This window comes from Anas acuta, chromosome 1 (assembly GCF_963932015.1).
Source record: "Anas acuta chromosome 1, bAnaAcu1.1, whole genome shotgun sequence".
Taxonomy (NCBI): Eukaryota; Metazoa; Chordata; class Aves; order Anseriformes; family Anatidae; genus Anas; species Anas acuta.
Genome location: NC_088979.1, coordinates 192,493,906 through 192,513,833, shown reverse-complemented (window position 1 = coordinate 192,513,833; position 19,928 = coordinate 192,493,906). Strand labels below are relative to the sequence as shown.

The following is a 19,928-nucleotide window of genomic DNA, read 5'->3' as shown; positions in this document are numbered from 1 at the left end:
GATTAAATTTGAGAAACCGAGTTGTCTATACAGAGTAGTCCTACAAATATCAGGGGACTAACAAAAGTTAATCTGTATCTCTTCAAAGTTATTGCATCAGCATTTGCAGAAGTGAAAGAAATAGATCAACACATGACATGTTCAAACACTGAGCTGAGTACTATTAACAAAAACTGGATCAACAAAAGCTTATCTAATCATTAGATCAATGTTTACTTCTTTAGAAAAGGGATAGTGCATATCTAACACATATGTAGCCTTGAATAAATACAAACCCTGATAAAAAGAAAGCGGCATGCCAGATATCTCTGAAGACAGCGCCAATACTGTAAGAGGTGCTTGTACCGTAGCTCTGCACTGTTCCCTCCTGTGTGTTATCTGTGGTACTAGAGCCATCTCCTTCCCTATGTACTTCCAAATGTGCTGCTTTCCTTAATTTCCTTCATCAGAAGAGATTAAAATTGGAAGGTAGCTTTATAAGTGCAATCTAGTAGGTCTATAATGCATTCAGCAGTTTTAAGCATGCAGAAACAAGCAAGATTTCAAAATATTTTGCTAAAGGCTTATAATGTCAATTTAACAAACTCCATTTAATAAAACCAGGCAAAACAGTTATGCATTATCGTAACACTTAAAACTCAAGATATATTTCATCTCAGAGGCTAACACCTGCAAAATTCACTATTGCAGGTTTCCCCATTGTAATGGGACAATTCATTGTACCAAACCATAATGAAGTGCTGGAAGACTTAAGGTCTATGTTTCAAATATCTCTTTTAATGTACATTTCTGTCAGGTCACTGGTCAGTATCACACAGATACTGGCACTCCACCAGTTGCAAGCTGCTTTGAGGCAAAATATCAGATTCAGTGCATTAGAAGTCAAATAAAGCAATGCACAAATTAGTAAATGCATAAAAGTTAGAGCACCAATTAAGCACCCATTTTAAAGTTTCTGATAAAAACAGAGCCTCATTTTCTCATCTCTTGCAAAGCAGAGACTGTAAACCCTTACAATTTTTCACGTACGTTCTTTAGAATAGTTTAACAATCCTAAATAAGTATTTTAATATAGACTATACCTTCTTCTTTTAACCCCTGTGCTGGGGGGTGGCTTAGGAGTTCGTGTTGAAACAATCTGACAATGCACAGTTCCAAGTAGCAACATGAGCCATATTGGCCCAATTACTTCAGTCAGAGGTATATTATGTGGGCTCTGGGCTGTATAAAATAACACTACAGCAGCAACTGGAAAAGAAGGAAGATGAAGTTGAGTTTAATATTTGAAATATCTGAAACAGCCAACTTGCTATATGGCTTTTCTCAAAATCAGAACGGTCACACGTAGTCTGTTATCTGCGTTTTAAACCCACCCATGCAATTCAGCGAACGGAATGACAACTACAATGAAATAGACAGTAATGAGGATTTAAACAAGTTGCCTACTTATCTTAATACTCATCTTTTCTTTTACACTTGTGATATTACACATATTGCTCAAAAAACATAGCAGAATTAAGTAAGGAGAGAGGGAGGGAGGGGGAGGCATTCACAAAGCTAGATCTGACAGGAATTTAAACCTTTAAGGTGAAACTTCAGTAGGAGGTAAAAAGCAAATGCTACCCTTACAGCAACCCAGATACCGTAATTCTGTATAGCTAAAAATGACCCGGCACAGTCCAACAAGTTCAGTGAGTGCAGGAGCCACCAAACCAAGAGCAGGTTGCCCTGACCGGTTGTGGCCCCTCCATTTTGGAGGCACTCAGTACCCAGCTGGCCACAGCCCTCAGGAGCTTGTTCTGGTCGATGCTGCTTTGAGGGGGGGTGGACTGGACGATCTCTGGAGGTGCCTGCCAAGCTCAGCTAACCCCCAGCTCTGTGAAACCACACATCTATTTTGAGACGGGAAGGATCAACAGATTAGTGACTAGAAGTTCTTCGCAGCCTCAAGCAGAAACCACTTCAAGCTCCATGCTCCAGGCCAAGGAGAAAAGTTCCCATGCCAACAGGCAGATATGCACAAGTGCAACTACAAATACATTTCCTATATACTTGTGTGTATCTTTTCTAGTAACAAGAAAAGATCAAAGACAAACCATGTAAATTGTGAGGTAGTCCGGCTGAAGTGACCTGGACTCCAACTAGCTTTTGTGGGTGGAAAAGGGGCACTTCCAATTCCATAGCTGTTAATTGTGTAGCCCTATAACCAGCTCCTCATGTGCAGCCAACACCCACAGAGCTCTTTTGCTCCTGTATGTGCAGACCAAACACTTCTACAGCTTAGAAATCCTTTTTACAGGCTTCCTATCAGTCAATAGCATGTGGCAGACCAAGGCAGCAACCCTTTCTTTTTCTCAGCTGACTGTGTATTTTTTGTCACCCTCTGCCTGTAGGGTCTGAAGTGCCGTGTTCTGAAACAAGAGCATGTGCAACATTCAAACACCCCAACTGTATCACCCAAAGCCACACCTAACACAACCTGGATGTGATGTTTTCCATTAAAAAAGAGATTAAACTTGTTTTTCACAAAGTTATCTCTTGTAAGTTAACCAACATTAGAAACAAGATGAAAGTACAAACCAATGGAATTATTTTTTATCGTGGTCATCTATTTCCCAATTTTCCAGTCTTCTTCCTAAATTAAAAACTGATGGAGACATAACTACTATCTTGTTTTTGTTGTTGTTTTTAAGGTTTCTCTTCCCTTAGTTATATTTTATGTAGTAGATAAAACACTTTAGGGTATTTTTTTTTATTACTCTATGTGGACTGAGTTTTTGGTGTGTACTCAGAGAAAGTATGCCTCAATCAGAAATCCAACTTCCTAAAGAAAAAGAGCAAAAAACAGAAAAGTAGAAATAGGTACAGATATCATTACCTCTTTCTAAATGAGTTTATCTGAGTTTCTCACATTTAAAGATAGATTTGTATGGTACAAGGTGTAAACAAATAGCCAACTCCGATTCCTACCATACAATTGGAATAAGTATATATTTCCAAGTATACCAAGGTCTATAGATCCATTTGAAATGATTTACAGGAATAAGCCTCTACAAAATAATTTTAAACTTCACCATGCAATTTCTTCTGCTACCTAAAAACCATTTATCATAGCAGAGTTATCTAGAAGAAATCAGATTCCTCCAGAAGATTAAGATCTATAGATTACAGGCTCCCACCATGAAGTTTCACATCGATTTAAGAAAATGGCTACCAACCTCCCAGTCAGTAGGATGGGAAGGAAACTGAAGAACTTCTGCATAGCGTGCCAATACACTGTGGTTAAGATTACCCTAGGATATCCAAGGCATCCGACCACAATTTATTCTACCACTTTTAATTTTTTCTTCACTTATTTATAGTGGATTGGTATTTTTCTAAATGACACTGCTTTATTTTGTGAAACAGAAAAAAATACTTCATGTAGAGCAAAAAGCTGTATCAAAGCAAACAACTGTACATTTCAAAGACCAAAATGAATTTATTTCTTAGTATTGAAAACTTTGAAATATTTGTACTACCAAGAAGCTTAAAAACTCTTACATTCATATATACCTTACCACCATTAATATTAATAATTGTTATAAATATTCAATTTTTTTATTTCATACTTAAGAAATACACAGAAGAAATACTTTAACAGATACACAGAAGAGATATTTTAAAATTAAAAATGAGGTAGAGGTATGATCTAAATAGATAAGGAGTCAGAAGGAAAAGATTTTACTTCTACCTTAATTCACTGGCCTGTTTCATGACCTTGAACAAAAGCATTTCTCTGTAGTTCTCTTATCACTCATTCTGCTAATCACACTTTATACTAAAGTAAACAAATGCAAATGTAATCTGCAGTTTAAATCTACAGTCCATGAAAGAATTCTTTTCTACAGACTTACATAAACACCAGCAAGTATTCTGCTAAAGCTAATCGGTTTCAAAGCAATAATTCCAATTAATGGCAGTTCATAAATCTATAGAAAATACTTCATAATTAAGTAACTATACACACACACACACACACATATATTTAATATATGACCATAACAAAGTCATTCCAGTTTACAACAGTGTCAATGAGAATCTCATGACAACAGAAATTCTGTGCTACAAAAGAAAATTCAGATTCAGGGCAGAAGTATGGCCACCAGAATTTGAAGTATTTTGTTGTTAAGTTTTCATGATAGATTATGGCTGTTTCAGCACTGACTTAGTAATTTTATATGAAATAAATAACTGAGCATACTTTCCAAGTAAACTATACCTTATTAAATTATAGATCCCCAAGAAATTTGAGGGATAAAGCATTAATTTCAACATAGCTCTGTAATGAATGTTCTAAAGAATTTGCATTTAGTCTTATTTTACTGCTTCACATTTTCAAAAATAAATGTGAGGTTTGGAACACAAAAAACGACTATAATGGTGCTTCCCAGAATAAGCAACCTATGAACATGGTGATGAACCAATTACAACTTATGTGTCTCACTATCTATATTACCATGAATAAAGTAAAAATAACACTATGGAATACTTACCATAGTATACACAAAGGTTAATGCATGCAGTAATAATTCTTAAGGACCTATCTCATAAATTGGGATAGAGTGAAGTTTTGATAGGTCACATAAGTGTGTGTCAATACATTTCAAGTTTCAGGGCACCGGCACTGTGAAATTAATTTTATAGCCACTAACCTCTTCACACAAGAAGTGCTTTTTTTTTTTCCATTCCTAATTTTAGATACAATTTTCAAAAGACGCAGTGATTCATAACTACAAGGACTGATGGCAAAATTGGAAACTAATATCATATTTTAATTGGATTTCAGTGGAAAACTTATCACTTTCCACTTATCAGTGGAAAACTTCTCAGCTTTTCAGAGTACTTAAATTGCTCCCAACTTTCATTAAGCTTGTTCCATTTTTGTTGTACGCATTTCTGATACACTTATTCTCTCACTGCTTTTCATGCTGTTAGATACTGACTCACTGTATTACATTCTTCCTTTTCCCATTTTCCTCTTAGATATCACATATAATTAAGAGGAGCACAAAGTCTAATTACTAGAACTTGAGATTCATCGTCATATTTAAAAGCTGAGATTTTCCTTCTGTTTGTTATAAAATGACTTTTGAGCAACTGCTAATCTAGGAAGCGTAAAAAATAAGTTACATACTCCCGCCTTGTGAAATGGAAAAATTAGCAGAAGCATAGAGGACAAGAAGTCCTCCATTTGCTAGTCATCAGAAGCACAGCTGAGGTCTGACGAAAGTATAAACTAGAAGTTCATTGCCTCTGATGTGACAATATAACTCACATAAGAACTGGAAACTGATCACACAAATCATCCTACTAGGTTGCACAAGCAACCTAGGCAGATTCAGCATTCCCTGTTTCTTCAGAAGAGCGCTTGATCTGCACAGTACCAGAAAGACTGCACGCCTCCAAAGCATACACTGTCCAAGCCAAATGCTTCTTTGTCATCTCTCAGCCCTAAATTGGATAGTCCTGGAAACCTAAGTTATATATGGAGATGACAAACATACACGCGTGCTAAATGCTGAAGAAAGCCTTTGAGGAAATACTCAAATTTTCAACTTTATATACATATATACGCTTTATATACATGTAAAAGAAAAGTAGGAAAAAGACATATGCTTGCAATCTAGTCTATTGGAAGGCACCTTAGCAGCACAAAGTGAACAAAGTAACATACAGTAATTTCTATATGGTTAAACTAAGGCATTCAGTCGAAGCTGATCCTGTAATCCAACTCTACCTTGAAGAAGGTAAAGAACAAGCAGCCAGAAAAAGATGACTCTTGATGTCACTTGTAGCCACCACCTATAGAAGAATGGAAAGAAAACAACTCTCACGATTCCTTTGCGGGTCAGAGAGGTCCAAGGACTTTCAGGCTTTGCTTTAGCAAAAGCAGATCCTTTAAAAAAAAAAAAAGGAAAAAAAAAAACATTAAAAACATTAAAAAATAAAGTTACATTGTTAGGTTATGTGATACAAGCTCATCTGCACGTCCATGCATATCAGCTCAAAGAGAAAATGGCAGGAAGGGAAGCCCAAATAATGCCCTGCCAGGCTAGCCCTATAATCACAGAATCGTAGAATATCCTGAGTTAGAAGGAACAAATATGGGAAAACTGAGGGTCAAAGACATAAAAAAAAAAAAAAAAAAAGGCTGGTCATGTGTAAATAGCTTCTGGTCAGTACACTTGTTGGCTGGCCATGACATGTCTGATCAACAAAATCTGTCCTATGTTCTTATCAGCCCCCTTTCTAACTCTTCACTGGTTGAGCAGCTCCATTCTGTGTGCATACACATGTGGTTGGGGGGGGGGGGTCTGAGTGCGAGCAACTGGAGTGTGTGCAGGTGTGAGAGTGCCCGTGTGATTGCTAGCGAAAATCAAGCCAGACCAGCTGCTGAACAGGTGAAGTGGCCTGGGAGCAGTGGGCCAGCTCAGGGTGCGAGCACAGCAGTTTGCTTCAGTTAATTCAAAGAGCACTACCAAAATGTATTCAAGAGAACATGTTGGCTGCTGGGCTCATGGAAGAAGGAAAAAAAAAAAAAATCTAAGCAACACTTTCCACTGCCTTTGTGAGGCATAAGGAAAATTAAATAAAGATAGAAAGAAAGATTAAATACTTTCTGAAAAGTCATTATCTGACCTTCAGTTACAGTTTTGTTATTGAAAACAGGAAAGAAATATTCAATTATATACAATTGTGACAATTATATTACATTTTTGTAACACTTGTAACAATTATAAGTAACAATTATAATGTATATTATATTATATACAATAGTACCTCTCCTGAAATTTCAACATAATCTTTCCTCTAGGCATCAGAAGATGTGAAAGAAGTCTGAATGCATTGGAAATTGTAGATTTCTGAACTAATAACTCCACAACTATGATCCATGGTAATCCACATACTTCCTTTATTCAGAAATTTTTACTTGACAATATTTAAATCAAGTTTTTAAGCCTTTGATTTACTTCTAGATTTACTTCTAGAGCTCATCTTTTAACTACATTTCCTATTTATCTTCTTTTAGAGGAGTTATGTAGGGCTGTTGGGTTTTTTGTTTGATTGATTTTGTATTGAGGACAGGTAAATACTTAGCAATTCATTCTTGTTACAAGACACAGGATAGCAGTTATTTATTTTGAGAAATTTGTCTTTTTCTAGCTCAAGACCTACCTCTTACAAGATCAACATCTATGAGGTCTGGTTTCACATGTCCTGTTTTCTTTGGTTTGTTTCTCAAACCCTGCAATATGCAAATACGAAATTCAGGATAGATTCATGCAGAAGACATATTATAAAAGAACAATATTGATGTGGTCAGTAATTGCGTTTAACTTGTACTGTTCTTCAATTTAGACAAATATGTCAAACTTCATAGATTTAAAGTTCTTTAAAACATTCTGAGGAACAAGGCACAGTAAATGCCTTTTTCACACTTTAACACCCACACAAGACCTAAACAATTACTGAACCACTAGGTAAATTTATAATGGGGTTAAGCATTGAGCACACACCTCCTATGTCTTGGGGTTATGCAGACAACATTCGCACACACTTGCAAGAATTAGTAATACACTCTAATATTAGGTTTTCAGAGCTTTTGACACAAATTACTTTCCTGCATCTCTTTTTTCCTTAAATATCTAATTAAATTTTACAAACCGCTTATATTACAACATCCTCATTCCAAAACTAGACAGTAAATCATGTAGTAATGCAAGAGCCACTAATCAACAGCAAGCTCCACTGTCAGAAGTCCAAATTGTAGAGAAGTATTGATTTTTTTCTTAATTGTGAATATAGGTCAGCCTATTGAAAAGATGAGAAAAACCACACAAAACAGGAAAGCAGCAGGAAAAAAAAGCAAGTTTCTGCTTATTTTTTCATTTAGAAACAGTATTTTCCCTCGTGGAAAAGCCAAACACCAAACTGTCTTTCAAAACTTCCAAGTTCATTTTTAATGCTAAAATGTGATGCTGTATTGTCATGCCTTGTGAGTTTATTTTGCTGCCTTTAGATCAGGCTCTTGGTCACTTTACCCAGTAATGATTCCATGTACAATTCCTACAGAGCAAAATATAATATTTCAAAGAAAATATTTAGGATACAAATAGAATTATAATGGAAGTGATTTGACTGTGTTCATTCAAAACGCCATTAAGTTTGCAGGGGAACTATGGATTTCCAACACAGTCGTATATCACCCACCACATGTAAAAGCATTTATTACTTAAATATAAGCATTCAATTCAGAAGAAATCATAAAAATTAAATGAATATAAATGAGAAAAAGATCAATGAAATCTAGTTGTGTTAATCTTCATGGCAACTATATCAAGCAAGCTCTTCAAACAGTGCACCTCAAAATACTTCTTGCACCTAAATTCAACTGGATTTATCTTTCACACTGAAATTAAAAAAAAGAAACATGTTCACAGTGAACCAGATATATAGTCATCACCTGGTATGTCCATTAGAAAAAAGAGTTTGCTTGTAACGAAACAAAATTAATATACAGAATTGAAACAGGGTTGGAACAAAATGTGTTCTTAGGATGGTAAGTACAGAAAATCAGTTGTAGTGTAGACTTAAGCACTGCACAGAGCTTAATGTTCAAGATTTTTATAGATCAGCAATCTTAAAACTGCACTAATTTTATGCAGGAGGAGAAAACAAGCCCATGGTTAGAAACAGGAATTATTATAATTCCAGAACTAACTATAGATTCTTGTGAAGTCTTGCATAATCAAGCCACTCGATTTCAGGAAGGGATCCTCCAGCTCAAAAACTTAGGAGAAATAATGCCGTGGAAGTATACGCAGTCCTATGAACAATTTCATAGCTAAGCTAGAGCTAAAATCATTTTCATTTTAAAGAAAAACTCTGCAAAAAATTAAGTCAAGTGTAACTCGATGCACTTTCTTTAGGGAAAGCAATGGTGACGCATTCTTTAAAAATTCCATTGGTCAAACATCAGATGTTTTCAGTGTCCAAGAATGAAACTGGTTTTACATTTTGCCACATGCAGTGAAAGAAGTCCATTTATTAAGATGCAATTTCTCCACTCTATTGATATGCCACAAAATTTCTGTATGTGGAAAACAGCGGTGTTTCAAACTAAGGTTAATTAAAGTATATATACACACACATTTCATACTACTCAGGCCCATTCAATTCACTTACAAAATTTTTATGCAGCACTGAACGCATTTCTGCTACCTGATATAATAAAAAATGCTGTAAAATAGTTGTTATTGTAAAAATTCTTTTGCACAGAGATTAAATTTAATCTTAATATGGTAGTTCTAACTAAACTATACATTTATACTATTAGAAACAAATTTTCTGCTCAAGAATAATATACTAAGATTTTTAATGAGTCGATTTAGAAACAGTACTGTGGTAGTTCTGAGATTAAAGCTCTAATGCACAATACCTGAATATTGCAGTCTGTTTCACTGTTACCTTTATGACACTAAATTCATCGACATTAACTCATATTGACGACATCGTTTCTCCCACTGTGTTTAATTTGTTAATTACTGGACAATGACCCAGTGCTTTCTAATAGGCACAAGACATTATTCGCAATCAATTACATGAATTTATTACACAGTAGTTACAGGAATTATCGTTATGGCAATTGGTTTTCATGGTCATTGCGAGGACACTGAAAAAAGGCAATATGCTAACGCCCAAGCTTGAAATTAGTTGTACCAACGTCAAGAACATTTGTGCAACATGTCTCTACGCACGCTTCACACACCGGGTACCACAAGATGCAATTTTCGTGCAATAGTCTTCTAATTACATAAGCACACGCCAGCACTCATCAAAGCTCCACCTCATGCTGCACTCTGCAGGACGGTCCCAGTAAGGGATGCTCAGCAGCTCCCCATATCCCAAGTGGCCTGGCACAAGCCCAGCCAGCTGGGGCTTCTCCAAGGTGCCAAATCCACCAGGGGCTGCACACCCTGCACAGGCAGCACCGGGGGTCTCCTGGGTGCCCTTGGCCAGGCTCGGCACAGCCACTCCGCATCCTTCCTGGCTTCCCGTGTCACCCCACGGGGCACGCTGCAGAGCCAGGGAGGTGCAGATGTACGGCGTCACCAAGACTCAAACACCAGGGTTAGAAGCACTTCTTCCAGAAATATCATCACCTCCCGTTTAATAGTTAATTTGTAGAATTTGTACAGAAATCAGCAAACTTCAGGTCCGTGGCAGCTTCCATATGATAAAAACAAATCCCCATTTATCTATTTAAGCAATGGGAGGAAAAAAAAAAGCACAGGAAAACTGGAGTGATGCATATTTTACTAATGTTAAGAATCAACAATGCCTTTAAACTCATGCAATAATTACATACTTCTTGTGTGCAGTAATCGAAGAAAAAAGGTTAATTGCAAGAATACGTTAATGAAACTAACTTTAACATCACAGAATATGGCATAATACACAATCCATGAAACTATTACACGTATGACTGATTTTTTTCCCCAAAACAATTTAGCAACGCAGCGGGCATTGATGGCACTGTTAGTTAAACCAAAATGCAAAAGAAAAAAAAAAGCTATTCATGGAAACAAAGCCTGAAGTACTTACCAGTCTAATAAACTGTACAAAACAATGACAGCATCATAAAGGAGGAAAAGTAAACTGGAGGGATAAGGTAACTAACTGAAAGTAAGGAGAGCTCAGATAACTGACATTAGAATTCATCATAAGGAAGAGTGAAAGAGAGGTACTAAGAAAATAAGCCATGATTTAACATAATTGAACCTCTGTACTGAGGTACAGAAGGTTATAGAACTTTAAGTGTTTCAGATTTATTAGTTATATTAAATAAATAGGGCACACTCTGCCAGTTTGATTTGATTACACTCCAGAAGTCTGTTTTGACTTCAATAGCATTAAAGAATACCACATACATTGTAAATTACATCAGCATACACAATTACAGCATTGCTGATAACAAGCAAAAAAAAGTTGAAATACTGTAAGAGTATTACCTTTATTTCTCTTTGCTCTACTGACTTTTCCCATATTTGTTGATCATATGCTCCAATCTAGAAAGAACACAAAAACAAATCTAGATTAGGTTTTAAAAGACATTGATCAAACAAAATCAATCTGCCTTCAGTAAGATAAGCATGAAGACAACAGGTTATTTCATTGGGGAGACTTACTTAGGGAGAAATCTCGATCTTCTCCACCCCATCCTCAGAGGAGGGGATCTAGGTGGGGTGTAACTCCTTTGGGGCAGAGGCCTCGTGCGAGGTGGCAGGAGGAGGCCACGCTGCCTCCCACCTCTGCGCCACCGCACAACTGACCCATGGCACCGGCGGTGTGAGAGCTCTGTCAGATAACTTGAAGCGAAACACAACATGTGTATTGTGGAAGCCAAACCTACAATTCATTTATTTTTATTTTTTTTTTAAGCTTCCTCCCTCTGTATTTCCTGTTCCACTCCACCCACTTTTACAGCCACATTATCTTCCTCTTCATCTCTTCAGACCGCAAAGCAACAAAAATAGGGGCAGGCTGGTAGGCAACCAGATTACAGGCCAGGGAATACTCAAAGTGCACAAAGAATATCAGGAAACAGCATTTTCCTCACTGAGTCACTGATGAAATAAATAATGCTCCAAGTAGACCTATTCCAAAACTCAACTAACCTTTCCCTTGTACCCTGAGCTATTTTTTTTCTGAGGCCAGGCATTACTTAAAAGTTGTCTAAGGTTTAAAGACTCAATAGGCTGCCAGTCTATTTATTTGTGAAACATTTCTGAACTTAGTTTTGCCTAAATGTAGACAAGATTTTAGTCAAAAATTCGTAATACAAAGGAATTGGTTTTCTCCTAGACTCCAACCTCCTCACATCAGTGTAGAAAACTGTGTATTTGTAAGACTGAAGGTAGGATACAGTGCCAACCACAAGTCAGTGTGTGAGACAATATATCCAAGTTTTGTAAGAACTTACCAAAGACAATCAGCTTGTTTTGATGCCTAGTGCTCCTAGATAACTCTCAGCAATGACCTGTTTTACTATGTAGGTTTTAAAGCTTTCCAACCCAGCAGTTCTCTATATGTACATATACAAACACATACCAACTGATAGACACCTGAAGCTTGGTTCCCATCACCAAATTCTGATCAGGCACGTACAACATCACTTTTGGGTTGCGTGAGCAAGGCAGATGCACGTTCAGAGGGGAACTCATTCAAAGTTCCTTTATTGACTATAAAGAGAGTTGATACAACCAGTATGGTCTATGGTCCAAGCATCTGACAGGGAGGCGAGAACCACCCACAGTATTTGGGTGAACCTGCCTAAATCCAACCCCACTTCGAGAAGACAGCTTCTCATTCAATTCCCAAACTATGATAGGCACTGTCTTGGTTTCAGTTAGAACAGAATTAATTTTCTTCCTAGTAGCTGGTGGAATGCTGTGTTTTGGCTTAGGATGAGAAGAGTGCTGATAACACCCTGATGCTTTAATTGTTGCAGAGCAGTGCTTATACCAAGCCAAGGACATCTCAGCCTTTTGCTCTGTCCTGCCAACGGGCAGGCTGGGGGTGCAGCAAGAGCTGGGAGGGGACAGACCCAGGACAGGTGACCCGAACTAGCCAAAGGGGTATTCCATACCATCTGACGTCATGCTAAATGTAGGGGTGGCTAGCCGGGGGGAGGGGGCCGGACTGCTCGGGGTTAGGCTGGGCATCGGTCAGCGGGTGGTGAGCAATTGCATTGTGCATCACTTGTTTGTACATACTATTATTACTTACCTATTATCACCATTGTATTATTATTATTATTATTATTTTCCTGTCTTATTAAACTGTCTTTATCTCAACTCAAGGGCTTCACTTTCCATTTCTCTCCCCCGTCCCAGAGAGGGAGGGGGGAGGGTGAGCGAACGGCTGCGTGGTGTTTAGCTGCCAGCCGGGTTAAACCACAACAGGCACAAAAGACCTGAGCACAAGTGCATATACATTAAGCCAAAAAGCGTTGTTTTGATTTGTCTTCTCCTATTTTAATCTTCAACAACGAAGACTAAAATCTTGTATCCAGCAATAAACACAAAAAGATATCAAGGGAAGTCAAAGCAGGCCAAGACAGTCATTATGGCAGTCTGGAGGCATGTTCTCTGCCTCCAAATCTGACCCATTGAAAAAAATAATTTATAGATTCTTTTCAATGTCTTTTTAAATCTAATTTATAGATTTATAAATTCTAATTTATATAAAGTCCAAGGCATGTCTAAAACTGTAAGTGAGAATAGTAAACCAAATTGCCCATTTTCATATTTGCTTAGTATTTCTCATTCACAAGATCTAAGCAGGCAAACAATTTTCAGCTCACTGCCTTAAAATGTTAAAAAAAATAATCTACTGATGTTTTGGTAATATTAAGAAATACTTAGCACCTGGCATTTAGAAAAAAACAGACTGTGGAAAATAAGGGGAAGTCAGGCACTGTACTGGACAGATTAAGCACTTGCTATAATTAAACTAATTAAAATAAAGGAAGTTTAAGAGCTGACTCCATCTGGAGATCTGCCAGCAATTAAAAAGTCAATATCTTGAATAACCACTCCACCCAGGCATTTATATCAAATTGCTCTGGCTTCTTCTTGAAATAAATTTTAAATGAAATTTCTGATCTTCCTGTTTTTCATGAGCTTTACTGAGAAGAGCAACTCCTGAGCGAGTTTTCTGTACTGGATAATATTGTGTCTTTCCCCCTTGCTTCCAAAAAAGCTTTCTTTCTACAAAGACAGAAAAGTCTGTCTCCCACTCGATTACGCAAGAAACAAATGGGGATGCCTTTGTGCCAATAAAATTGAAAAGCAAACTCTGTATTTCTCATTCCATTCATAGCTGGTACTGGTTTTTAGAGTTGAAAGGGTCTTTAAAAGAGCGTTCTTCTTGCAAACAAATAATAGGTCATTTGTTAAAGGAATTCCGGGAGATAGATTTCAGAAGACATCTGAGGCAAGCAAGTTGACTAATTTGAAATTTGGCTTACTTATATTTTCCTGCAAACATTTCTTCTCCCTCAAGACTAGGCAGCAGCTTCTGCCTCCAAAAAAAAAAAAAAAGGACAAGAGGTAGGGATTTTTCCATTCATGTTTTTCTTTTAACATTACTCCATAAAGTAATTCTTACAGTAGGAGTCAAAATCAGAGAAAAAAATCACAAAGATGCTCTTTTTCAGCTTTTAGTGGATCTGGCCAGTCTCTTCTGATCTACTTTAACTATTAAAATCTGAACATGGGGCTGTTAGGTAAAGCATACTGCTGCAACCTGAAAAGAGTTAAAGGGATAATTACAGAGAGCAAGTGTCATTATAATCCCTCATAAATTATTTTATCTACATAATTTCACCTTTTTGTGCTGTAACGAAGTTTTAGAGCCACTTTAGGGAGTGCACACGTGTGCTCAGCACATCACATTTATACCTGATGTTCATTTTCCTTTCTCTCCACCTGCATAAGTACCCATCGATACTTCTCTTGCAAACGTATCAGAAGGAATACATGCAAAGAAAGCTGCTCTTACAAACTATCATACTGGCACGCTTCATTTCCCACATTAAACAAAAATCAGTAGAACCAGTGTTACTGACAGAAAAGGCAAGTGAAAAACAAACATTCATTTTCTGCTAGCTTACATCAGGAAAACGTGTCTAATTTTGGTAGGACACATCTTGCAGGATTCACTGGAAAGAGCTTTTCAGTGACAAGCCAAGTTATAACATATAATAATTACCAGACATGAGAAAAAAAAAATAAATGAATGGCTGTACAAATTAAATGGAACGAATGAATTCAAGTATGTAAACTAATCCTAGCAAACCTTCCCAGTTTAAAATTATCAAGCACACCAGTCAATTCCATCTTCAAAGAGTTTTGATTTACAAGTATTTCCATCTAAATTATGTTTCCTGTTAAATCTAAATATAAAGTTGTCAGATGCTTACACGCAGGCTCTGGCTCTTTGTTATTCAAGCAGTTGTTTGAAACCGTGCATATCTGCAGGACACCTAAAAGACAAACATCTAGCAATGCCAAAGAAGTTAACTTCTAAAGGCAAATGAAATGAAGGAAGAAGCTTCTAGAGATAAGACTGTTCACACTTCCAGCATGAAGAATTTAAATATACAGAAAACTTGATCAAAGCAAGCTTTCTATCTATATGCAGCTGTCCCCAGGGTTTTGTAGGTGTTGAAGTTTCCTGTGCCTGTACCCGTTAAACTGATGGGAAGGCCCAAATTCACTCAAATACCTTTACATTCCTGAAGCTACCAACCCTGCCCAGACTTTCTTGTCCATTATACCCACAGGTTCTGCAGTATCCCTCAAGGAAGTATAAGAGTCTACAAACTGTCCAATTTAACTTCCAATCCAATTTAACTGTACAACAACTAATGCTTTTATAATCTGTTCAAGATTTTGTGCAAGACTATTTGTACGATAGTCTGTCACTGGTATTTTCAGTCCATTGGTCCAGTCTACAACTGGGCTTCTCTTTTTCTTAAGCAAAATATAAAACATTATCCTAATTTTAATCAGCTTTATCACAGAAACTTATTCTAATTTACAAAATACTTAAATAATCAAAAGGGATCACGAAGTGAAGTTTGTATTCTATAGCTTTTTGTTTGGTTGTTAAGGATTTGGCAGAAAGTAAATTAACCTTAAAAAAAAAAAAAAAAAGAAAAAAGGTCTTCCTTGATTTCTTTTTTAATAGCCTGTTAATTTAAGTTATCTTTCATCACCAAGGATCAGCAGCAGTACCCTCCCTGTTGCAGGAACCTGTTGATAATATGCTATGAGTAGAATAAACTATGGTACAGCCTTCCTGTAGCAGAAGTGGATCAACTAGCAGATGTTCTTTTATACAAATTTCGTTTTAATCATGCATCACAGGCTTCCTCAGTGCCAAGATCCTATCCAGATCAGTTACCTCTAAAATGTTCAGTCATCGAGACACCTTGCCTCACTGAAGGCCCAGCTGAGAAGATGAAAGGAATTCTGCTCCTTTGTGTACTCGCAGAGTTAACAGCAATTCTCCACGCAGCTGCTGCAAGTTGCGGCACATAAGGGATTACATGCAAAGACTGAAAATCCTGCCTGTGTTCTTTCACAATGGAAAAGCATTGCTTCAGGTGTAGCCAGAGAGACATTAAGAAAAAAAAAATAAAGTGTGGGTGGCCTGTTAGAAGTTCCACCTAGAAGGGACTGACGCATTTTTAATGCTTTTAGATTCTTTTAGAAATACTTTAGCTCATTTTTTAAAATTATTTAAATGGGAAAATGCTCCATAACCCACTATTCCAGTTTCCAAAAGAATATTTCTTATGGTGAAAACTTATTGAAAACATCAAAATCCATTGGGCTCGCTAAACCACATATATACGTATGTGTTCATATATTTCAAACCTTTCTCAGCAACAGGAGAGACGATAAAATGAGCTAAGCTTTGAACTATTATAGGTAATTACTGCTTCTATATTGCACTATTTCACGTGAGCACAGCTAGGTTGTGTAATTTGAAAAGCAACAATAAACTTGGAGGGTAGCATCCTTAATTAACAGAGTCAGAGTCAAATTTTAAAATAGATTTGCTCAAAAAAAATGTTTTTTTTCCTCAAAATTGTCAAGAAATATATAATATATGTATACAGTGGTACATGACTTGACAGGGGATATTAAACTATGCAAGTAAACAAGTTCCTTCCCCCTTTTGAGGAAAATAAACTAAACTCACCTGACAAAGCTATAAAGTATAAATAATTTTGAGATCCTTTAAGTGCAGTCCCCTCATAACATTTGCTGGGGATATGTGCAGCTTGAAATTATCTAAAACAACTGCACTTCTTCCTTCCCAATCAAATACCTCAGAAAGCATTTGATCGTGTTTCCTTACTTATCTAAAATTTGACATCTTTATGGCTTGTTTTTATAACAAATAACAGCAATTAGCTTAAATAAGAAGTTAAGTTACCAAAAACAGCTAATTCTGATTTCATATAAAGCTCACTACTCAGAAGGTCTGCACTGCGTATTATTTCTTCCCGGTGTCTGTCTCATAAGAAGCTGATCGATAGGCCACGTTTGCATCGAGACCGAATTTGAGCTTTGTGAAGGACACTGATATTCACTTTAAGCTAATGTAGTGATGGTATCAACATGTAGCCCAATACTCACAAAGCCTTCTGATTCTAATGGAATTGATCAATATTTCAGGAGACATTTATAATTTATGACAAAGCAGGCTAGCAAAGATTATAATCCAAAGAATACATAGCATTCCCTGCTGGATCTTAAAACTTTAATATTTACCCAGAATGAAACCTGCATGCTAAAGCTTTGTCCTTTAAAACCTCTAAACATTTTGATAAACAACACTATAATACTATTACAAATCCAAAAGATACGAGATAGAGAAATTGGAGAATAAAGAACGAAGTTGCTTTGGTCTGTCTACCAAGGAAATTAAGTCTTTAACACCTTAGTAAAATATTTAGCATTAACTTACTGGCTAATACACTTTTATTGCTTTTTACAGTCACCATTCTTCAAAAATTGTATTAACTTCTGTATCAGGATGTTTTTAATATTAACTGATGTATACATTTCTATGCAAATAATATTGATTTTAAACAACTAAAATGCCTCAGATTTAGTTCATGTTGAAGTATGTACTTATCAATATCATAAATTTTTGTTTTCTGAAAGCACAGAACAAATTTATTACAAGTTATTTTAAACCCCATTTTATTTCTTATATGAACTGATCCACATTGCAGCAAAGGCAGTAATCCTGTAGTTCAGCAGTGTAATTATTTCTGTTGGAGAGAACATTGATCAACTATGTACCAATGCTTTTTCTGCATCTGTCAATATAAATTAATTCTTGTTAACATCAGCCAGCTTTACTTATTGCCCTGAGTAGAGGTTTACAGATTTTGGCGTATCTACTAAGAGCATGAAACCTACTTTTTTCATCTCACAATTAAATAAAACTATATGTGTAAGAATATTTGGAAACAGCTGGCAGCTGGAACTGCAGTGAAGGGCTGACCAACAGCTACCCTAAGCCATTTCCTCGTGACGTACACTGGATGCCAGAGGTAGCTTTAGATCCCATTTCTGTGGCTTAAATGCCCACTGAGCACAAACAAAACGGGATTCCATCTGCCGCTAAAGCACAGTGCAACCCCTCATCGTCACGTTACTCATCTTCAGCTGTCTGACCAAAGGCATCGCAGAACCATGGAGGCTGGAACCTCTGGAGGACGTCACGCAGAGCAGCTCCAGTTACGTCAGGTTGCTCAAGAGCTCACCCAAGGAAGATGTGAAGACCTCCGAAGTTCCAGCCTCTCTGGGATCCCATCTTGGCAACCCTCGTGGTAAACATTTTTCTTTCTTTACACCTAATGAGAACTTCCCCCAATTCAACTTGTGTTTATTGCCCCTCATGCAGTCCCGGCACACCTCTGAGAAGAGCCTGGCTCCGTCCTCTCCACAGCCACCCAAGGTGGCAGTTACAATAGCATTATGCTGTCCCCTTTGCCCTCTCTTCTGAAGGCAAGAAGCCCCATGACAATCTTGGTGGCCCTCCATCGAGCTTCCCAAAGTGTATCGATGCCTTTCTTGCACTGGGCAGCCCAAAATTGGACGTAGCATCCTAAGTGCTGTGTCTCACTTGAGCTGGACAGAGAGCGATATTTTTTCTTACAATTATGTACTTGCACAAAACAAAACAGCCTTGAGAAATAACTGGGAAAAGAAAACCACTCTGACAGCCTCGCTGCTCAGTTTCATTCCCTGAAGACCACTGAAAATCCGGCAGCTTCACCAGCACTGCCACTCTGATTTTGTAACAGCACTGCCCTTACGCCCCTGATTATTTCCACTTCCCACAGCGCCCCTGCCTTGTGCCAGCACATTCTTGTGTGTGGTTGAAAGATAATTCAGTTCTCTCAGGAAGAGAAAAGAAAATGCTAGATTATAGCTTCATGAGGCATAGCGAAACAATTTGAGAATTGCTGTTACAAACAGAGGGGTTTGCAGCTCACCCTCTCACAGACAGGTTCAGCTCCTTCAGTCTGAGTTTTAACTGGTTTAGGTCCATGACCAAACTCACCAGAGAAGTGCACGGATGTCTGTGGGAAAGCAAAGCAGGCACAGGAGCCAGCAGCCAGGCAAGATGTGAGACTGCTTTGTACAACCACACTGTAGTTTTGGGTGATTCTGAATCCCCTGCATAAGATTCACAAACAAGACTTTCTTCAGAAAAACAGGGTGCTGAAGGTAACCCCCACTTTTTGGTCAGCTGACAGCTTCAATACCCAATTTCAGTGCTGCATAGAAGACAACTTTGCTAAATATGCATTTTTCCTCTCAGTGCTTTCATAATCACATAGTTCTTTAGGTTGGAAAAGACCCTTAAGATCACCAAGGCCAACCATCACCTAACAGCACCAAGTCCACCACTAAACCACGTCCCTTCATGCCACATCCACACATCTCGAATACCTCCAGGGAAGGTGACTGCGCTCCCCTGGGCAGCCTGCTCAATGCCTGCCTCCCCTCTCTGTGAAGAAATTCTTCCTCAGCCTCAGTCTAAACCTCCCCTGGGACAACTTCAGGCTGTTGCCTCACGTCTTATCGCTTGTCACCTGAGAGAAGAGACCGACACCCTCACTGCAGCCTCCTTTCAGGTGGTTGTAGAGAGCAATGAGGTCTCCCTTCAGCCTCCTTTTCTCCAGACTCAACAGCCCCAGCTCCCTCAGCTGCTCCCCAGATGTTTTCTTGACCCTTCACCAGCTTCATTGCTCACCTCTGCACACCCTTGAGCAACTCAATATCCGT

At 37.7% G+C, this 19,928-nt stretch overlaps 1 protein-coding gene across 6 annotated transcripts in view; it reads right to left on the bottom strand.

Annotated features, from left to right (window-relative positions):
• PHTF2 (putative homeodomain transcription factor 2) overlaps positions 1-19,928 on the bottom strand; it is a 65,297-nt gene that overhangs the window by 27,920 nt on the left and 17,449 nt on the right. For 2 of the 6 annotated variants that reach the window (XM_068669881.1, XM_068669882.1), the window contains exons 3-9: positions 11,055-11,111; positions 10,648-10,659; positions 9,229-9,264; positions 7,219-7,288; positions 5,780-5,938; positions 1,083-1,248; positions 276-440 (exon numbers count right to left, since the gene is read on the bottom strand). In XM_068669881.1, coding sequence (XP_068525982.1) covers positions 276-440; positions 1,083-1,248; positions 5,780-5,938; positions 7,219-7,288; positions 9,229-9,264; positions 10,648-10,659; positions 11,055-11,111 — 665 coding nt within the window. The remainder of the gene's footprint in view (positions 1-275; positions 441-1,082; positions 1,249-5,779; positions 5,939-7,218; positions 7,289-9,228; positions 9,265-10,647; positions 10,660-11,054; positions 11,112-19,928) is intronic. The other 4 variants (XM_068669886.1, XM_068669884.1, XM_068669883.1 and 1 more) reach the window with 4 other exon arrangements.